The following is a 21,238-nucleotide window of genomic DNA, read 5'->3' as shown; positions in this document are numbered from 1 at the left end:
AGAGAGACCTTATAAATTGTTATTTTTCTATTAATATTTTTATTTTTATCAAATCTGATTCATTCCAATTTGAAGGGACACACTTCAAAGCAGTTGCCCAGGGTGATGTTTATAAAGCAACTGAAGTTGGAGTTGGGTGAATTAGGTCTGTTTCTCTGCAGCTTTTAATCACAGAATCCCAGACTTGATTTGGGTTGGAAGGACCTTAAAGACCATCTTGTTCCACTCTCTGTCATGGGCAGGGACACCTTCCACTTGTTCTCAAAATAAGTGTTCTGAATATCCTGTTTTTACCCATTATTTATGCATGGCCTTACCTGGACTGTGAGAGAACCTTCCCCACTCCTCAATTACAGATTGGGAGCCAAAATGCAGAGATAAAACCAGAACCTGTGGAGACTCAACAAAGAGAGGGAAAAAACCCTCAGTAGCAGGTGGTGAAACCAGAGTGAAGATCAGTCACAGAAATCTGTGGCTTAGGGAGCTGCAGTTGGCGTGTTTGAGATGTAAAGAATTCTGTGACAATGAAGCAGAGAGAAGCAGAACCTGTTCCACCCTAGTGGGAATACATTTCCACTTTAAAATTCTCCTTGATGTAGCTGGAGAAGGGGAGTTGAGCTCAGAGCAGAGCCCTGGGTGTGAGTCAGGGCTGAACCTCACAGAGGAAAACGCAGGATACAGCTCCAAAAAAACCAAAATGCCCTTTATTTTCTTTTATTGTTCAGCCTCACAAAGCACAAATCCTGATAAAATTCACTCTTCCCCAGCACTGTCCTCTTGAGAGTGGCAACAAAACCTCTCCCAGGCCTCTGATCTTTGCTTTTCACGGGAATAAATGAATTCCCCTTCATGCACCAGGAGAGATTCTTGCACATTTTTCACCAGAGCAGGAGCCTGTCAGGTTTGTCACGTGTTTGCTGGGAGCACACCAGAGCAGGCTGGCTCCAAACAGATGGCACTTTTCTTGCCTGTGCTTCTAAATTAAAAATCTGAGGCTAAACCAGGAGTAAAAAGTTGACATTTTGTCTCTAGAGAAAAACCTCTCTAAGGCATGTCAGAGGAACCAGCACCAAGGAGGCCTTGGGAGGTCTCACATAGGCTTTAAATTCCCCTCCCCTTAAGATGCTTGAGCACTTTTTATATTTTAATGGCATTTGTTTGTTGTTAACTGAGAAGTGCAGTGATGTGCTGCACCTGAAAGTGCTGGAACATCTCTGGGTTTGGTGCTTGGGTTTGTTTTTTTAACCTTTCTAAGGAAAAAGGAGTTTATTAGTTTATAATTCAGGACAAGAGTTCATCTTGGGCCACTGTTTGTCATTCAGGTTCCAGTTCAGAGGCAGCTTTTTGCATGGATTGTGGTTCCTTATTCTCAAGTGACAGTGTCATTTTGTATCCTAAAACATGGTTTTTTCCATAAAAGCACTGGATTTATTGTAAAATGCACAATCACCGTGTTCTCTGTGGAAGGGAAAATAATCTTGAGGTTATTTTCAAAGATTTTATTAAAATGTTGTACTGTAATTTTTACTCAGCTTTTGGGAAAAGGCAAAACACTTTAATGTTATTTAATAATAGTGTTAATAACTTGCCAGTGAACTTTTCCCCCAGTGTGTCTGTGGCTCCAGTTCCTCCTTGGGCAGTGGAAAACTGGGGGGCTGTAAATAAGTTGGGGTCTTCACCCCCAGATTCCCACTGCTCCTGGAGATCCTCATTCCCTTCCCTTTCCAAGGGGATATTTCTCTTCATCTCCTACAAACTTTTATGATATTGATTATCTGAATCAATTTATTTATATCTGAATATCTGAATGAGCTTATTATATCTCAATATCTCAACCAACTTACCAGCTTATTATATCTGAATATCTAAACCAACTTACTGCATCTCAGTATCTCAACCAACTTATTATACCTCCCTATCTGGCAATATCTGGACCAACTTACTATATCTGAGTATCTAAACCAATTTATTATATCTCAGTATCTGAACCAGCTTATTATATTGAATATCTGGACCAACTTATTATATCTGAATATCTGGACCAGCTTCATGGATCTGACCAACCCTGATCCCCTTTGTCACCCTAAAGCCCTTCTGTCCATGTATGGAGCCATGGAACTGATGAGCTGCAGTTGTGTTCCTGGCTTGGGAAATGCCCTCCCTTGTACCTGAGTGAGCCCAACCCAGCTCCAGGCTGTTCATTCCTCCCCTTGAGTGTTGTGTTCAGTTCTGGGCCCCTCAGTTGAGGAAAGAGATTGAGGGGCTGGAGCGGGGCCAGAGAAGAGCAACGAGGCTGGAGAAGGGACTGGAGCACAAGTGCTGTGGGGAGAGGCTGAGGGAGCTGGGGATGTTCAGCCTGGAGAAGAGGAGGCTCAGAGGTGACCTCAGCACTGTCTGGAACTCCCTGAAGGGAAGTTCTGGCCAGGTGGGGGTTGGTCTCTTCTCCCAGGCACTCAGCAATAGGACAAGGGGGCACGATGGGCTCAAGCTCTGCCAGGGGAAATTGAAGTTGGAGATCAGGTAGAAATTCTTTGCAGAGAGAGTGGTCAGGCATTGGAATGGGCTGCCCAGAGAGGGGGTGGATTCCCCATCCCTGGAGGTTTTTAAGGTGAGATTGGCCGTGGCACTGAGTGCCATGATCTGCTGATCACAGTGGGGCTGGAACAAGGGTTGGACTTGATGATCTCGGAGGTCTCTTCCAACCCAGTTCATTCTGTGATTCCTGGGGAGCAGCACTGCTGGTGGTCTCTGCCCCCAGCTGAGGGGCTGGGAGGTCTCACTGCTGTTGTGTTTGGATTCCAGAGCACCGTGGGCCTCCCTCGGGGACCAACTCGGCGCGGCAGAGCCCGGCCCCGCAGCACCGACCGCTGGGAACCAACACCCCCGGCACAGACAGGTCTGGGGAGGGGCTGGCACTGCTGGGCAAGGCTTGGCCAAGGGCTTGGAGGGCAGGTCACATCCTTGTCTTATCTCTCCACAGGGTGGCCACAGAAGGGGAAGCTGGAAAGGAGGTTTGCAGCAGTTACCGCCTGTCCTGGCCTGAGCACAAGCACGGGGCACAGTCAGATGCCACTCCAGGGGTTGGCACCCGTCATGCCCAGGTACAGGAGCCCATCCAGAGGGTGTGGGGACATGGAATTCTCATCCACTGCAGTGACATTAACGTGGAGTTCTTCAAAACAGGACAATTAAACACATCCCAGTCAGATGTGGGGGGAAAAGTTGGGTATAAATGTCTCACAGAGTGTGTTTGCTCATGGTTTAAGTTTGGTTGTCTCTTTAGCATAGTTGAACACTCATTATAATTATGGAAGGAACAGAAAATGCTTGTAGTGGAGCTACTACAGCACCTTTGGCAAAAGTTTCTTAAAAGATTTTACTCATCTCTCAGAAGGGAAAATGCTCTGTGTGTTTAGACTTAGAATGAAGCCATTACACTGAGCTGGGCTGGGGTCGGTTTAAATCCTCAAAACACAAAAACATGTGCAACCAACATTTAAATCTGCCTGCAGGTCCTCATCTCCTGGGGGGTTTGTCTTTGCAGAGTGCTGGCTGCTTCCCAGTGGAGCTGGAGAGGGGCCCCCGGGGGTTTGGGTTCAGCCTGCGAGGAGGGAAGGAGTACAACATGGGGCTGTTCATCCTGCGCCTGGCCGAGGACGGGCCGGCGGGCAAGGACGGCAGAGTGCACGTGAGTCGGGGCTGCCCGCCCAGCAAGGCACCCACGGGGACACCAAACCTGGGGCTGCCACCAGGGCAGGGCCCAGCAGGCAGGACAGAGGGGCTGCTGCTCTTCCTGCTGTCCCTGGGCTTTGGGAGGAGGAATCCCAGAACAGCTCCGTGAGCAGCCGGAATGAACTGGCCAGCCCTGCTGGAGTTACAGCAACGTGTACTGATGCCTGAAAAGTCTGTAAAAAAGACTCCAAGCCAAATTTTGGTAGGAGATAAGAGGGTGGTGACTTTAATGAGCACCCAGGAATACATTGATGCACGTGTGGGCAAGCTCTAATTTCCATGACTTTTATAATATGATCCATTCAATCATTACTTTACACATTTCCAGTTCAACCTTTTTCCCCACCCCTGTTCCACCCCCTCAGGATTTGAGTGTGGGGTTGGTGAGACCTCCTCTTCATCAGCCTCCTCTTCCTCTGCCTTCTGGAGTTCTTCCAGTGTTCTGACTTCTGGGTCACTCTGCCCTCTGTTTGTCTCCTTTTGATATTCTTCAACCTTCTACCTTGAAAAAAGACTAAACAGCTGAGGAATTTGAGCTCTCTGTTCTGGGACAGGGGTAGTGATAGACATTAAACTTAAGCTGCTAGAAATATTAACACAGCAGATCTACTTTGCTGCAGCTACTGTGTTCCTAAAATCTATAAAATGTGAAAATGAAAACTCAAAAATCCTTCCTGCATCAATACACACACCCCTGGCCCAGGTGTGACAACTCCTTTAGGACCCCAACAAGAGCCTGCACAGAGGGACAGAAAGCTGGAAGGAGAACCACTGTCCCAGTCACTGAATTTCTCAGGAATGTGTGTTTGTACATTGTGCTGTTGCTGTTCTTTGCCACCTCTGGAGGTAGAAAGCTAATTTTTTCCACAAATTTTATGTTAATTCTTATCTCTGTGTGAGGAATTCACTCCCAGACATTGTAGTGAAACCAATTGGAACAACAGCAGAGTGATGGTAGGGGTGAGACTCTGGGGGTACTGCCCAGAGCTGGAGTGTTTTGCTGAGCCAGGTACTTTAACCTGTCAGGGGGAGTTTGTCCCCAGCTGAGCTGTGTCCCTGTCCCACCCTGAGCCAGCACTGACCTCCTTTGGCAGTTTGAGGAAGCCCAGACAGTCTCCTGGAGCTGCTCCTGTGACACACCAGTGACATCCTTTGGCTGCTCAGTGCAATGCCACACAGGCCTCCCTTCTCCTGCTTCCCTTCCCTGTTTCTCCACATAAACATCCCTTTGGATGTTGTTCCAACCCCTTTCCAGCACAAAGGAGGTTGGTGTGAGCTGGAATTACCTGCCCAGGACCTCTGTGGGTGGTTAATTGGCCACAGGGACCTCAGCACTGCCCTCTCCCATCTGGAATAACAATCCCAGCCACCCTGCTGTGCCCTGTTCAGCTGTGCCCTGTTCAGCTGTGCCCTGTTCAGCTGTGCCCTGTTCAGCTGTGCCCCTCCCCTGGGGGGTGTCACCTGAAAACCAGTTCAAGCCTCAGAGATCCCCCAGGACTCACCTGCTTCTCTTTTTCCCCTCAGGTTGGTGACCAAATTGTGGAAATCAATGGAGAGCCCACCCAAGGGATCACTCACACACGAGCCATTGAGCTGATTCAGGCTGGAGGGAATAAAGTTTTGCTGCTGCTGAGACCAGGCACTGGACTGATTCCAGATCACAGTATGTTCTCTCAGAGGCTGTTTGGTTTTGAGGGTCCAAGGCAGGGGAGAAAAACCTGAGCCTGAGGGTTTAAAACAGGATCACAGACCAGTCTGAGGGAATCTCTGGAGCACATCCCACCCATCCCTCTGTCCAGAGTGGGGCTGGGATGTGAAGGAGGAGCTGCAGTGGGGAAGGGTTTGTGGCCTCTTGCCTTGCTGTTAATCCCACATATCTGGTTGAAATCTTGCTTGCTGTACTCTGTGATTTTTTGGTATGTACTTCTGGGCTTTTTCTCTTCCTCCTTCAGGTTTGGCTCCTTCCAGTCTGTGTCCCTACGTGAAACCTGAGCAACATTAAGGGCTTTCAGTGCTTTTCTTGGTTTTTCCTTAAAGACTTGGTAAATCTGCATGTCTTGTGTTCCATCTCTTCCTATTATTAAAGTGCAAACCTACAAATAATCTCAACTTCTCACCATTTCAGATTCCTTTTAGCACAACAGTTCCAGTTCATTTACTTTTCTTATGTTAAACAATGTAGGTCAGGGACTTTGTATTTTACAGTTTTGCTGTGTAGGCTCTAAAATTGTTTTGATCCAAGACCTTGTCAGTCCTGCAGGGATCAGGCATTTCTGAGCACTGCTTTTTTTTTCCAAAATCACATCCTCAGGGTTATTGGAGGTTGTAGAAAAACACAATATAGAAATCTGGGTAAATAAGGCTTTGAGATTATGCCATTTTTTAAATTGGACTCGGCAGTTTGTTGCTGAGGTGCTAAAATTCTGAAATATTTAGTGATTATTGCTTTTTGTGGAGTTGCTCAGTCCAACCTCTGGCTGTTCCCTTCCAGGTGATTGGGATAGTTACAATCCATCTTCGTCAAATGTAATATATGAAGAACAGTCACCATTATCTTCATCTTCCCATCCTGCTTCCCCATCTGAAGTGTGTTATTTACCAGTACCAGGAGAAGCTTTAACCAGAGTTCAGCTGTCTGAGGAACTGGAACAAGCAGAGAACACTGTGCCTGACAAGATAAGCACTTTAACTGAAAACCAGAGCGAGAGGAAGCCTCAGTCTCCTCCCCAGAGAGCAAAGAATAGATGGGAATGTCCCTCCAGCCCTGGGTTTGGAATCACTAAAGGCAGTTTGGAAGCAGGGACCAGAAGAGATGGATCTGCCAGTCCAGCACAGTCAGGGGCTGCTGAGGGACCCCCTCCCAGGGGATTCCACAGCCCCAGGAAAGGGCACCCTGAAAGGAACGATCTCTCACAGAAACCTGAGAGCTCCAGAAGGAGTGAGAGTAAAACCACAGAAACAGGGATGGACAATGGTGATAGAAAAGAGTATTCCAGTGGAAATGCAGGAGGGTCAGCCAGTCCCCAGAGGCCTCTTGGGAAGGCTGGAAGTGCAGGAATGGTGGGAAGGATCCAAGGCTGGACATCTGGTGGGGATGAGGGGACTGTGGAGCAGCTGAAAGGTGGGAATGGTACACCAGGAGTCAGCAGGAGAGACACGAAGCAGAGGACTCCAGGAAGGATGGAAGGGTGGTCTGCAGGGCAGCACCACCCAGTGTTTGCTGGGCACAGCCTCCCCCCGAGGGACTGCAGGAGAAACGCCTCCGAGGACGATCTGTTAACCAAGGGCAGCTCCCCAGAGCCCAGTCCCAGCAGGTTCAAAACCTCCAGCCTTTCCAACATCCCACTGCTCTCCATGGAGAAACCGAGGTGGGTGGACACACAGGACACTGTCACGCTGCACAGACACCACGGAGAGAGGCACGTGGAGCTGCCCCAGGAAACCAAAGAGGGACCTTCCCACGCCGAGAGTTCTGCAGTGAGGAAAGCACCGATAACTCCTGGGCCCTGGAGGGTCCCCAGGAAGGGCCCCCCAGCAGCAGGAGGGGCTGCAAAACGGCTGTGACTGACTGACACTGTTTTTTTAGACCACGTTTGGATCAATTTTCCACTAAGGGTCATTTAAAGCATTGGTTCTTTTCACACAGTTGGCTTTTTTTTTTTCTCAGAAACTGGTTAGAGGGAGGGAAAGGGGTTTGATTTGTTCTCAAGTTATCTAAGCTGCATGAAGGACCTTTGGGATTGCTTCAGTGACACTCTGCCATGAGCTGCTGTCCCCTGTCCCTGTGCAGGCCCCGTCTGCTGCTCCCAACGTTGCACTGCTGCAGCTTCTCCCAGTGTTGTGAGTTCTGAACAAAGTTATTTAATGCCTCTGTTGCCAATGTGATCCTGACTCACTTCCTGTTCTTGTGCCAAGTTTATCTACTGTATCCAGTCAATCTAAGCCTTCCCCTGTGGGTCCCAGTCACAGACAGGGCAGGTTGGGGCTGAAGGGGGTGTTCTCTCAGTGCATGTTTAGGTCAGGAAACCCTTGCTGGGTCAGGAGGGACATGGGTGAGTTGGTTCTGTCAGTTCCAGGGCAGCAAAGGAGCCACTGATGCTGCTCAGTCGATGAGTTTCCTGGGATTTTTACACCTCATGCCAAACCCTGTAGATAAAATTGGTATTTGATGTAATTTTGCTTTTTCTGAGAGCAGCAGAATTGCTGCATTTCCTTGATTTGTAGGGATTTGGTTTGCAAACATCTGTGTGAGGAGGGGGAATTCTGGGTCCTGTTAAATAACATAATTCTTTGGTTTCACTTGTGGCACCACATCCTCAGCCTCGGTGTGGAGCTGAAACTGAAATCCCATCTTTAATTATTAAATTCTAGTTAGGAATTGGGCTTTTCCCTCTGTAGAGGTAACAACTGACCTTAGACAGACCCAGCTGCCAGAGCAGCTTCTTCAGTGGAGTTTTTGCCTGTGGTTCTTTAGAACTCTCTCATATTTACTTTGAGTGTGTGATCAAGGAGTGCTGGTGCCACTCAGGGTGCAGGAGACTCACTGTCTGTGCTTTGGGCTGGCAGAAATGTTCCCAAGAGGGATGTGACCACCAGAACCTACTGACACATCAGTCCAAAGCTGTAAGAACAGCAGAAACTGAGGGGGGTTGTTTTGTTCGTGGTGATGATTCCCTGACATGTTTTGGTTTTCAGTGACTGCAGAAAAGTTGGTCCAGTTTGCAGGAGAAAGAGGAGTACAGGATGGAGCTTTCCTTACTCAGAATTCCATCTCACAGGATTTGCTCTTCAAAGCCAGCGAGCAAATCTCTCATTTTGGCTTTGAAACATTTAATGTTTTTAAAGGCTGATGAAGCACAGTGAGGCAGCTCTGAGTGGAATTCCTCACAGGTACAGCTGACTGCCCAGCCAGCTTTGAGACAAAGACTTGGGGAATTCCAGAGGCTTTCCAGCAGCTCTGAACTGTGCTCTGCTGCTCAGCCCCAGGGGATCCAGCCAGGTTTGCTGTGTAGCATAACAAATACTCCCTGGATGGAGTGTGACTGTGAAATATTTAATACTCTGAAGTAGCCTGTGTAGATATTCCCCCTGTGTCCTTCCCCAGAGCTGGGTTATGCTGAGCTGTGTGCACTCACCCTGAGTACAGTGACAGATCCAGACCTTGAATTCCAGATAAATCAGCACCACTGGGATGATTCCCCTGCCATCAACTCCCCTCTATTTTTTCTCTATGTTAATGTGACCTGATAATGTCTTACCTGTGTGTGATTTCTCCTCCCATAGATCTGTACTTCCTGTATCAGACTTAGCCATGTGGCCTTGGAATGCTCTGCAATGTATGGATGTACTGGGTGTAAATGTTTATATATTGTACAGCACCTTTATACAGACTTCTGAGGTTCTGATAGAGAGAGACCTGTAAATCGCTCATTATTTTTTATATAGATATTAAAAAACAAACTCCAGTTTGTGGCCTGTTGGTTCTGCACTGTACACACCAGGTTCTTGGTTGGCTTTCAGGGCTGTGACCCAGGTGTTACCCACAAACATGCTGCTCTTCTGGAAAACAAATGCAATTTATTATTGGAAGTTTCTCTGATCCCCTGTTCAAATAGCAAATGTTTGACAAAGGTGGTATAAAAATCATCCAGTCCTGTAGAAACAGTTGATAGCAATGAAATATTTGTTCTGTAGGTTTATTTGTACATTTTGCTATAAAAAATTGTCATCTCCTTTTACATCTCACAACTGTAAACAGTTTACTACCAAAAATTCTTCTGCCCTCATACCCTCCTGTCAAAGAATGAAGCTCTGAAAGTTCCTCAGTTTTTGCTCTTTTCATTACTAATAAATAGAAGCCAGTAGAGCCAGGGAGGGGAACTGCAACAGAAGCTTTTCAGTGTTCTCTGACTCTCCTCTACCCTTTCTAAACATTCACCTGAGGAGGGCTTTGCCAAAGCTGTTCTCAGGCAGGACAGGCTGGAGCTGAGTGTTCCAGGAACAGACATGGCAGAATGTTCTATGGCTCATTAACACTTGCCCTGTAGGAGGTGTGGAGAGGTTTTTCTCCTGTAATTAATGTTTTCAAAAAATACTCATCATTTCTTTGCAGCCTAAGCCAGGAGCAGGACTCTGGTGTGTTGCAGGGAGGTGGAATTCACATCCTGCAGTGGTGCAGGGCAGAGGCAAAGCCTCAAGCACGTGGAGCTTTTAAGGAATGAAACTCTTCAGCACAGCCAGACAAGATGAAAATATTGCAGTGCAGCTCCAGGAAGGCTGACTGGGATGGCAGGGCTGAGTCCCTGCTTGTCACAGTTGGCAGGAATGTGGCACCAGGCTCAGCCAGTGGTGTCCCTGCAGCTCTTAAGGCTTCAGGGTCCTGCTGGTTTTGGTGCCAGCTCTCAGGATTTGCCCCCATGAATCCAGATTTTCTGTGCATGCCATGGGATGACATCACTGGTGAGAGCAGTTCATTCTGGGTGGTGTAGAACAGACACACACACTGAGAATCTGCGTGGAAGTTGTAATTACACATTTCCATCAGTTTTCTGCTTTCTGGTTCTCTTCCCTCTCCTGGAGGTGCCCAGGGCTGATGTGCTGTCAGTTCATGGCTTAATCTTCCATAACTGCAAAGAGACAGAGAGTGAGGTTGGGTCTGACAGCCTGAGGTCTGAATGTTCTTCACCTACAGGCAAGACTGAGTGTCCCTTCCCCATCCTGCTCTGCTCAGGGAGCTCCAGTTTCAGGATGATGAAGGGAAGGAAGCCTGGAGTGCTGCTCAGGTCAAGCTGTTACAATGAAACAGAACTGAGGTCAGCCCTGTCCTTCCCCCCAGAACTGGCCCAGGGAGGGGGAGACTCCCCAGCCTGTCCTGGTCTCTGAATTACCTGGGCAAACCTTTCTGCTTGGGCAGGAGGAACTGGGGGTGCCCCCAGAGCTGTTTCTGCTGGTTTGTAGTGACACTTACCCTGATGTTGAACCCCAGAAGGTCACTGATGACTCCTGAGACAGCAGAGAGGATCACAACCCGGGTGATGTTGTAGATCAGGGGGTTCATGGTCAGTCCATACAGCCTGAATGGACTATCCAGTTCCTGCAGTGGGAGGACAAGGAAAAGGTCCATCAGAATTCACCAAGAGCAAAGCAATCCGTGCTCTGACTTCTGGCTGGACACTGGTGCTCTGGCAGCCTGTGCTGCCCTGCACAGCCTCTCTCCTTCCTTAAATGTATGCACAGGAATTCCCACCCTGGGTCAGAGATGGTTCCTGCTCAATCCACAGTCTGTTCACAGCACTAATTAACCACACTGGTCTTGCATTGCTCCATCTCCTGTCACAGCTCTGGGAGCACAGAAAAACTCCCCTTGTGAGAACTAACTCTGACCTAATCAAGAACCACATGGCATTGCTTTAGGTACCACTTCCCAAAACAGCCTTTCAGGCAGAGTATCTCACCTTCAGCAGCTTTGTGGACAGTTTCAGAACATTGTTCACCAGAGACAGCTGCTCCTTCTTGTTTGGCTTCTTCTCCATCTTCAGGTACAAGTTTATCTGTGACAGACACCACAGACCAGGTGTTGGTATTCCAGCCCCAGCCCCCAAATGATCCATTACTAAGGGAAACCAGAGCCATTTTTCCAGCCTGCTGACACTCCTGAAAAAGTGATAACATTCTTTTTCCAATTGCTTGGGCTAACACACTAACCCAGAGACAAAAACCATCTAGAACTTTAAAATCTGAGTCTGTCCCAACATCCCCAGCTCATCCCTCCCTGGCTGTACAGGACTTTGTTGCCCTCTGGCCAACACAAGGCTTGATTTCTAAATTTCAAAGATTGATTCCAATATTTAAGCTGGTTTGAAATACAGTAATTATATCCAAACCAAGCCAAAGGGAGAACAAGCTAAAGGAGTTACCTGCTCAGTGAGAAGGATGGAAATGTTACTGTATTTCTTGTTGGTTTCAGAGCCCAACGATGCCAGGCGTAGTAAGAACAGAAGCAGTGCTGCCTCCCACATCAGGAACTCCCAGTTATAAGCTGCACTCAGGAAGGTTTTGTGGCCCTTAAGAACCTGTAAGGGGGGAAAAAAAGCCTCAATGTCAATAGCAAGGTGCCTGTTCTTGGGAGAAGTGCACAAGCATTGCCCTCACTCCTGTGCCCAGCCCTCTCTGCTCTCCAGCACTGACAGTTCCTCCACAAAGTGTAAACCATTCCTGTCATGAGGTCACAGTAAAAGGTCTTGTTTCTAACCTGGATTTAGCTTGGAATTGGATTTTTTTCTGTCTGCTCAGAAAAGGACAGTTGTTGTTCTTCCCTCTGTCCAGGTAACAAGGAATAAAGTGCCTTTCCTTGTCCCACTGGCAGCCTCAGACCCACCCCCAGCCTGGCTCAGCTGCTGAGCCTTTCCCAGGATAGACTCAGTGGGACTGACACAGGACTGTGGTTGTCATTCCTTCCTCTGCAAACCTGTGGCTTAGAAAAACAGTCCCAGCAGTGAGAGTGTCTGCAAACCATCCACCACAGCTGCATCTTCAGGGGGGCAGGACCCTGCCTGAACACTGGCCAAGCAAACAGCTCCAGCTTTGGCACTGCTGCTGCAACAGGTTTAGTGAGGGTCAGAAGGGGCAACTAACAGTTCTTGAGCTGCTTTTCGTAGAATGGTAGAATCAACTGGGTTGGGAAAGACCTCCGAGATCATCAAGCCCAACCCTTGGGCCAACTCCAGTCCCTTTACCAGATCATGGCACTCAGTGCCACGGCCAAGCTCAGCTGAAAAACCTCCAGGGATGGGGAATCCACCCCCTCTCTGGGCAGCCCATTCCAAGGCCTGAGCACTCTCTGGAAAGGATTTTCTTCCACACACTGGTTACAGAGGATGCTACAATCAGCCCTCTGGAATAAAATGTCCTGGGAACACTTCAAGTCCTTGGGCAGAGTCTCCTCTCCTTTGTGCCCAAGTGCCCTGAAATTTTCCTAATCATTGCAAAACCCCAGACTTTCAGTGCCAACAGAGGATAAATCTCTTATTTTCAACTAATGATCACAAAGCTTTTAAAAAATGCAGCATTCTGTATTACTTTGGGGTCAAACAGCTGCAGTTCAAGCACTGAAAGAAAAGCCCCCAGCACTTGGAGGAGTTTTGCCTTATTTTAAACCCCAAAAAGGTTAAAATCTCACCTGGGCACAGCATATAAAAGCAATTGAAAGAGCCAGTAAAAAGACTGAGGACACAACAACATCCACAGACCTCTGGGGGCCTCGTCTCTGTGGAAACAAGGACAGGAATGATGTTGGGATGTGAAGCCAAAACTCACCACAAACAGCTGGATCTGGCACACCCTCTGTAAGACCCAAATGCTGGATCAGAACTCACCTTCAGATAGGAGCGAAGGGATAACCAGATCTTGATGTTCTCCACCTTCTTGAGCCTGAAGTGAGGGATTTCGTATTTCCTGGCTTTCCGAGCAGAGGTGATGTGACTGAAAAGCTTGGCAAACAGAAACCTCTGCAAGTTCAAAACAAAACACACAACAAACATCATTTAGTCTGAAACACCTTCCATCAGCCCAGGTTGCTCCAAGCCCCATCCAAGCTGGCCTTGTTGGGGCAGCCACAGCTTCTCTGGGCAACACAGGGACAGGACCTTGGGGAGAGGTGAGGGGTGAGTGCAGGGGTCAGGAAGGGTATTGACAGGTGTTATCTGTGACTGATCCCAGCCTTCCCTTCCTGGCCTTGGCCATCTCACCAGCTGTGACTCTTCAGCTGGCAGAGACCTGCTGGGCTTTGCAGGGGCAGCGTGGCTTTGGTCCCACACCTGCCCCAGGCTCAGGGAAGCACCAGGACCTTCAGACCCACCTGTTTGTACGTTCTCTCAGCAACACACATCATGAAGAAAAACATCCAAGTTAAGCACAGCCTTTCCAGGAAGTTGATGGCAGACAGGATGAGGACAGGGGTGCTGGCAGGGGCCCCACAAAAGATGTACAAGAGCTCCTTGAGAGAAATGGAGCAGAGCTGCTCCAGGTTATCTGTGCGGAAGAGTCTGCAGAGGAAGGGCAGGAACGCCAGTCCGATGGTGATGATGTTTCCCAGCATCTGATACCCCACTCCTTGCTGGTAGGCATTAACCTGGCAAGCAGGAACAAAAATGGGGTGGTTACCTGGGGTTTGCATCAAGGAAAGGGCCTGATGTTGTGGCAGCATCAATTCTGTCCCTGCACAGGACAGAGCCTAAAATAATCCCACCCATTCCAGTCCAAACCCAACAACAATCAGTCCATAAATAATCAAACCCCCACACTCAGCACATTGCAGAGAAAACCCAATAAACAGCTGGGTACTCTCCAACAGACCTCCTAAATTTGGGTTTAGGCAAATTTTAAGAACATTTGGGACAGCTGTGTTTGCAGCTGGGGAGGGCCCAGTTTCATGCAGCCCCTGATATTTGCAGGTGTAACTGTTTGCAGGGTTTGGTGGTTGAGTTCTGAAGTGTGAGGGAGAGGTTGCAGTGCCACACCCCTGCTTACCCTGCTCATGATGATCCCACTGATCTCCAGCACGGACATGTCCACCTTCTTGCAGTCATTCCCCTCCCAGATAAGAGCACTCACTTTGGCAGATGCTGGGCTGGTGTTCTGCAGCCAGAACAAATGGTTCTGTAAAAGAGAGAGCAATGCAGAAGGTGGGTCATCTCCTTCTGTCCTGCTATCAATGGTCCTTCCTACAATGCATGAGCAGTGGTGCAGATGATGCCAGTGGGGAGCAGAGCGTACATCACCGAGACTGTTTAGATCATTCCCGACTTCCAGATGATTCTGGCTGGCAGACTGGTCTCACCCAGGGTTGGGTTGCTCACCTCACACCACCAGCATTCCCACGTGCCAGCAAGGAGGGGGGAAATGGAAAAGCATTCTCAGCTCGTTCTCAGCTCGTGAACCCAAATGAACCAACCTGCTGGAAAACATCCTCCTTGGAGTCCCTGCGAGGGTCCCTGCCGGGCGCGTCTCCGCTGTCGCTGGAGCAGGACGAGCGGCACTCGGGGCCGTGCAGGAGATCGTCCCACAGCATGTCCTCGGTCTCCGAGTCCTGCCGGGTGCTCTCCGAGTCGCGCCGGGTCCCGCCGCAGCTCCGGGAGCCGCTCCCGAGGCCCGGCCTCGGCTCCTGCCACACAGCAACGTTTCTCAGGTTGTAAAACCTCCTCCTCCTCCTCTCTCCCCGCAATCCATGGAGCTGCTCCCCGAGGGATGAGAGCCCCCTGCTGCACCCACGTGATGCAAAGGGTTTAAGACAATGTTATTCAGGGATGGTTTTGAGAAGGAGCATTTCTACAAGGGAATTTTCATTAGTTCCCCAGCTCCATTCCCAACTTTACAAAATAAAAATGGACTTATTCCTTCATATGTAAAACTTCCCTGCCTTTTGCATAAGATATCTATTTTATATTAATTTATAGATTTTCATCTTTATAATCTGATATCCACGTATTTTATTTCTATTTTATTTTCAGGTGGCAGAGGCAAAACAAATTCATGACTGGATATATATCACAGATTTATTTCATTACAGGAGTTGGACTCAATGATCCTTGTGGGTCCCTTCTAACTTGAGATATTCTATGATTTTTAAATCATAATTTATTATCTTAAAAGCTACTGCACAGCACTGCCTCCAAACCACAGGAGCAATTGCAGCAATTCCACAGGAGCAATCAGAGGCAGCTCAGACTGTCCTTTGCTGCCAAAAGAGTTATTTGTTCGTTTGGTTGGGATTTGTTAAACAAAGCAGCACATTTCTGAACATTTACAAGGCTGCCCATGAACAGAGAGGGAGGGAGGCCACACCTTGTGCCTGTAGACTCTGAAGAACAATCATTTAATAACAGTCTGTTCTGATGGAAGGGGTTGGAAGGAGATGAGGTTTAAGGCTCCTTCCAGCCCAATCCATTCCATTATTCTGTGGCAGGGAGGATGTCCCTGCCCTGGCCAGGCCTGGGCAAGCTCCCCCTCTTGACTCTATGCCATACCTGAATGTATAATGTCGATTCCAGCTCAGATTCCACGACACTATCGGAGTCTCTGGCACCTTTCAGCGCTTGCTTGACCTGCCAAAACCAAAGGAAAACCAGCTCATTGTTCACAGCAAAACAAGGTGTGGGCAGTGGCCCAAACTCCAGGTGGGTACCTGTGAGACAGCCTGGTTCAGGGAGAGCAGAGGCCTCCTCCTCTTCTCCTCGTAGCTGTTGTCACTGGAGGCCCCCTCCAGGCTGTGCCGCAGCAGCGCCCGCCGTGCGGCCTCGGCGTCCTCCTCGCTCGACAGCTCGTCCGACAGCCCGTCCCTGGCGGTGCCATCGTCCTGCAGAGGCACAGCCACAGCCAGGCTGAGGCACCACAAGCACCAGCCTGGGGCACAGTGAAGGCTCAGAGCCTCAGCTCTGCTGCCCTGGCATACACAGCCAGCCCTCACCTCCTGCAGGGGCAGGTGATGCCCACGGAACACACTCTTGGCATCACAGGGACTTGAGAGATTTTAACTTGTTCCCCCTGTGTTGCCCCAGATACAGTGAGAGGGAATTTTGGGTGGGTGGAGATGGATTTGGGGCAAGGGCAGGAAGAAGAGGAGCAGCAGCAGCTCTTGGCTGTGTCTTACATCTGTTCTCCTGGGCTGAAGGGTGCTGGTGGCTCAGAGAGCTGAAATTCTGGGCTCTGTCCCCTGCAGAGAGCTCTGAGTCCTCCAAATGCTCTCACAGAGAGCAGCTGGGATGGCACAGTATGACAGAATGTCACACAGATTCTATTGCAGGTTCCTTATGTAGGAGTTAACACACCACTGAGCAGAGGAGCCTCAAAAGTGACTCCCCAAATCTCTGTGTTTCAGAGATTTCAACAGAGGTCACGATGCTTTAACTCTTTCTCTCTCCCCAAGGGCTGTTTCAGCCTTTCCTGCCTCCCCTCTGTGAGGATATTGTGGGGAACTGTTTGCAAGGCCAATTATTTTACAGAACTGCTTTTGAAAACTGCTCATTTGTTTACTCTGAATCATTCTCAGCACTCTCCCTTGACTGAACGTCTTGGGATCAGAAGTCTCAATGATTAAATGACCACTTTGGTAAAACAGACACCTCAGGACTGCCTGTGGGAGAATCACAGAATCATAGAATGGATTGGGTTGGAAAAGACCTCCAAGATCATCAAGTCCAACCCTTGGGCCAACTCCAGTCCCTTTACCAGATCATGGCACTCAGTGCCACGGCCAAGCTCAGCTGAAAAACCTCCAGGGATGGGGAATCCACCCCCTCTCTGGGCAGCCCATTCCAATGCCTGAGCACTCTCTCTGCAAAGAATTTCTACCTGATCTCCAACTTCAATTTCCCCTGGCAGAGCTTGAGCCCATCGTGCCCCCTTGTCCTATTGCTGAGTGCCTGGGAGAAGAGACCAAGCCCCACCTGGCCAGAACTTCCCTTCAGGCAGTTCCTGACAGTGCTGAGGTCACCTCTGAGCCTTGGTACTTGGCCAAGCAGGCTGGGACAGTGGAAGGTGTTCCAGCCCAGGGCAGGGCCTGGAATGGGATGAGCTTTAAGGTCCCTTCCAACCCAAACCAGTCTGGGATTCTGTTGTGTGCAAAGATGCTGACAGCAAAGCCCCAGCACCACATCAGCTGTTCAGTGAGGGGCAGAAAGGGGCTTCAGGTTCCCTAAATGCAGGAAAAGGTCAGCAGAAGGAGGGAACATTTTGTATGACATCAAACACACTTCTGGGCACCCAGAGAACACCCCGAAACTGTGACCTCCCCTGGCAGTACCTGCTGGCTCTTCTCCCCATCAGAAAGTTTACTTTTCTCTTTGAGGTGCAGCAGCCTGTGCTCAGCTCTGGCCTGTCTGGGTTTAGTTCCATCACCCACAGCACTCACACCACTCTCTGTCTCGGTCCCTTTCTCAGCTACCAACTTTACTCTTCTGTTCCTGTGAGAGAAAATACAGTTAAACACTTTAATGTCAGAGAAAAAACTCTTTGGGTGAAACATCCTGGTCTTTCACTTGCCACACAGAGGCAGCATCAAACAAGATACCCAAGAGAAAAATCATTGTCTTTGGCTGACAGGCTTTGTGTGCTGAGTCTGTTAAAGAGATTTTATCTGCTTCACCCTCACCTAATAGTGTATTCTAAAAGTAACTTCTAAACCAGGGGGAAATTCTTCATTATTTTTATTTTGAAAAAAATAAATAAGGGCAGTTCAGAAAACAAAAGGTCCTCATGAAGAGAAAGGACCTGTCAGCTGAAAACTCACCAAGGAAAACAGGAGAAAACAATACAATATTATCCCATACAATCTCTTCTTCTTTTCCTTGAGTTATTTTTAGAAAAGGAAGGTGGTGAAGTGAGACAACTGTCCAAGCAGTTTAACCAAAAGGCACAATTGCTTCTGGAAATGAAGTAAAACAGCAACATAATCTGAGCACACGCTCAAAAAAGCCACTTATCTGATAAATACAAATAAACTCCACCACATTCTGCAACTCATCTAAAGCCTGGTTTTACTTGATCCAATTCTGTATCATCTAACAACAATATTGTAAATATTCCTGAGGGACCAGCCCCCAAGAAAGCTCTAAATCTAAATCTAACTAAGCCCCCTGGCAGGCTGTGGGGGTGTCAGTGCCAGCACACATTGTGGTCCCAGGTATCACATTGTCCCCAGAGTCACCCTAACCCCAGCAGGGATCACTGACCTCCTCTGGAAAAGCAGGCTGGATAAATTGGTAAGGACTGAGGCAGAGCCAGACTGCTCTTCCTTGCTGCTTTTGTCAGAAGACCAACTGTTCCCATCCACGCCCACAGATTTGCGCAATTTCCTGATTTTTAAGAAAAGGGCAATTAAGTTTTGCACAACACACAACTCTGAGGCCTTTCATAAAAGATCTGAGTGAGATTTGAGCAGCTTTGTAGGTGGTGCTTTTCCTAAGTCATGCAGGCAGAATGGGGGGGCCCAAACAAAACAAGTTCTACTTGGATTAACAGAAACTCTGCCCATACCCCCTGGACATCACAGGAAGGGGAAGGAAGGGGAGGGAAGGGGAGGAAGGGAAAGGGGGAAAGGGGAAAAGGGGAAAAGAAAAAGGGGAAAGGGGGAAAAGGGGGAAAGGGGGGAAAGGAAAAAAAAGGGGGAAAGAGGGAAAAGGGGAAAGGGGGAGAAGAGGGGAAGGGGAGAAGAGGGGAAGGGGAGAAGAGGGGAAGGGAGGGAGAGAAGGGAGGGAGAGGGGAAGGGAGGGAGAGGGGAAGGGAGGGAGAGGGGAAGGGAGAGGGAAAGGGAAAAGGAAGGAGAAGGGGAAGGAAAATGGAAAGGAAAGGGAAGGGAAAGAGAGGAAACGGGAGGGAAAGGGAGGTGCAACGAAGAAAATCCGGACAAAACCTTTGCTGCAGCAATCTAGAGGAGGCAAAGTTCCAGCCACACCCCGTGCTGTGTCCTGTCACAGCTCCCCCAGCCCCGCCCCGGCCCTCCCCCAGCCCTCACCTACGGCGCCGGCTCAGCCCGTTGCTCCCGGCCGGTCTGTTCACCTGGGTGGACACGATCTGGCAGTGAACCGTCCCCAGGAGCAGCATCAGGCACAGGGGGCCCAGCACCTCGCTGGCACTCACAGCAGGCACCAGGAGGTACAGCACCACTGCCACAGCTGGGGAGGAGCAGATGGCACCAGGGCAGCACATCAGGGCATGACCCACTTCTCCTGTCTTCAGTATTTACTCTTACCCTGCTTTATTTGGTTATTATTTAATTTCTGCAAATGCTGCTGCCACACATCTTGAAATGTACATTAAGCAGGTTCCAGATAAGATCCTTATGGACTTATGGACTACCTTAACTTATGGACTACAGAATCACTCAGGTTGGAAAAACCCTTGGAGACCGTGGAGCCCCTCCCAATCCCATGTCCCCAGGCACCACATTCACATGTTTTCTGACATCACATTCCCTGCAGAACAAGGACTATGGCACAGCCTGGTCCCTCCCCTCACCTTGCATAACGTAGAGCACCAGGAGCCACATAAAAATCCTCTGGGAAGTGACCTGTATCCACCACTGGCTGAACAAGGGGAAAAACACAACTCTCACAATCCCCTTCCGTGTGAGTGATGTCCAGGGAATTTCAGGCTTGGCTTTGGCAAAGGTAGAGCCTTGAAATTAGAGGGAGAACAAACCACTCTTAATTGTGAGTCACAAGAGTTCCTTCACTGATGAGTTCCCCTGAGGCTCCAGGGCCACAACAGGCACAGCTCAAACAACTTCTGGTCTGATCTCACAGCACTGACCCTGCCCCTTCCCTGCCCACCCAAACCTGCTCCCACCACCACCCTGAGCCTCCCTGAGCTCCTCCTGCCCCTGCTCCCAGGTTTCCAGCTCTGCTTTACCCCCAGGGCTCAGGGGCAGCCCTGGCAGCAGAGGCAGGTTGTGCCTCCCCACCCTGCACGAAGCTGTGATGTATTTATAGAATTATAAAATCACCTGGGTTGGGAGAGACCTCTGAGATCATCAAGTCCAACCCCTGATCCAACCCCACTGTGATCACCAGCCCAGGGCACTCACTGCCACATTCAGTCTCATCTTAAAATCTCCAGGGATGGAGAATCCACCCCCTCTCTGGGCAGCCATTCAAATGCCTGACCACCCTCTCTGTAATGAATTTCTTTCTAATATCCAACCTAAACCTCCCTTGGCAGAGCTCAAGACCTTCTTGTCCTACTGCCTGAAAAAAGAGACCAACCCCCATTAGAACCATGGAATGTCCTGAGCTGGAAGGGACCCACCAGGATCATTCAGTCCAACCCAGATCCTGCACGGACACCCCAAAATCCCACCCTGTCCCTCAGAGCGTTGTCCAAACACTCCTGGAGCTCTGGCAGCCTCGGGGCTGTGCCCACTGCCCTGGGGAGCCTGTTCAGTGCCCACCACCCTCTGGGGGAAGGACCTTCCCCTGACACCCCAGTCCCAGCCCCAGGGCAGCCCGGTCCCGCTCACCGCTGATCAGATCCACGTCGATGAGGTCGGGCTGGATGCGCCCCTTCTTCTTCGGCTTGTTCTTGAATCCCTGCGGGGCGGGACACAGGCAGGGCTGAGCGGCGAGAGGCCCGGGCCGGTCCCAGCGCCCTGCCCGCAGCCCGTACCTTCATCTGGGTCTGCTCCACGGCCTTCTCCCATATCTGCTGGTCGTAGGCCCCGATCTGCGGGGAGAGGACGCTGAGGGCACGGCCGGGCCCGCGCCCGCCCGCGCCGCGCCGCACTCACCTTCTTCTGGTACCACGAAATGGCATCGCGACAGGCCATGGGGGGCGGCGGGACCGGCCCTGTCGCGATACGGGCCCTACCGCGACACCGGCCCTGCCGCGGTGCCGACCCCGGCCCGGCACAGGCCGCGTTGCCCTGGAAACCACCCGGCGCTCGACTGGCTCCGCCTGCCGTCCACCCCTCCCCAGGCAGCGCCAGCCGAGCGCCGAGCGCCCCCAGCCCGCGGAG

The 21,238-nt window shown here is 49.8% G+C and overlaps 2 protein-coding genes across 5 annotated transcripts in view; one reads left to right on the top strand and one right to left on the bottom strand.

The window, feature by feature from the left end:
• The window catches only part of MAGI3 (membrane associated guanylate kinase, WW and PDZ domain containing 3), a 68,222-nt gene extending 58,228 nt beyond the window's left edge, over positions 1–9,994 (top strand). For 2 of the 3 annotated variants that reach the window (XM_071578885.1, XM_071578884.1), the window contains exons 17-21: positions 2,803–2,896; positions 2,981–3,101; positions 3,545–3,688; positions 5,257–5,395; positions 6,224–9,994. In XM_071578885.1, coding sequence (XP_071434986.1) covers positions 2,803–2,896; positions 2,981–3,101; positions 3,545–3,688; positions 5,257–5,395; positions 6,224–7,296 — 1,571 coding nt within the window. In that variant the 3' untranslated portion in view covers positions 7,297–9,994. Of the gene's footprint in view, positions 1–2,802; positions 2,897–2,980; positions 3,102–3,544; positions 3,689–5,256; positions 5,396–5,684; positions 5,775–6,223 lie in introns of all 3 variants that reach the window. The other variant, XM_071578886.1, reaches the window with a different exon arrangement.
• Positions 9,413–21,154, bottom strand: PHTF1 (putative homeodomain transcription factor 1). Of its 2 annotated transcripts, XM_071578887.1 has the most exons (18): positions 21,011–21,154; positions 20,890–20,946; positions 20,744–20,813; positions 19,744–19,902; positions 19,241–19,400; positions 18,459–18,581; positions 17,531–17,690; positions 15,914–16,084; positions 15,756–15,833; positions 14,684–14,893; positions 14,260–14,388; positions 13,589–13,861; positions 13,107–13,238; positions 12,911–12,997; positions 11,649–11,804; positions 11,187–11,282; positions 10,700–10,825; positions 9,413–10,358 (listed from the first exon to the last, which is right to left on the bottom strand). In XM_071578887.1, exons 1-18 carry the CDS (start codon positions 21,047–21,049, stop codon positions 10,338–10,340), a joined length of 2,247 nt encoding a protein of 748 aa, XP_071434988.1. In that variant the 5' UTR covers positions 21,050–21,154; the 3' UTR covers positions 9,413–10,337. The 2 variants fall into 2 exon arrangements, with proteins under 2 accessions (XP_071434988.1, XP_071434989.1); XM_071578888.1 differs by lacking the exon at positions 9,413–10,358 and having other exon boundaries at positions 10,732–10,825; positions 11,187–11,385.
• Positions 21,155–21,238: the final 84 nt, after the last annotated feature.

The sequence above is a fragment of the Pithys albifrons genome, chromosome 28 (assembly GCF_047495875.1).
Source record: "Pithys albifrons albifrons isolate INPA30051 chromosome 28, PitAlb_v1, whole genome shotgun sequence".
Classification (NCBI taxonomy): domain Eukaryota; kingdom Metazoa; phylum Chordata; class Aves; order Passeriformes; family Thamnophilidae; genus Pithys; species Pithys albifrons.
Note: the sequence above shows the minus strand (reverse complement) of the source record. Positions and strands in the feature narration are given on the sequence as shown.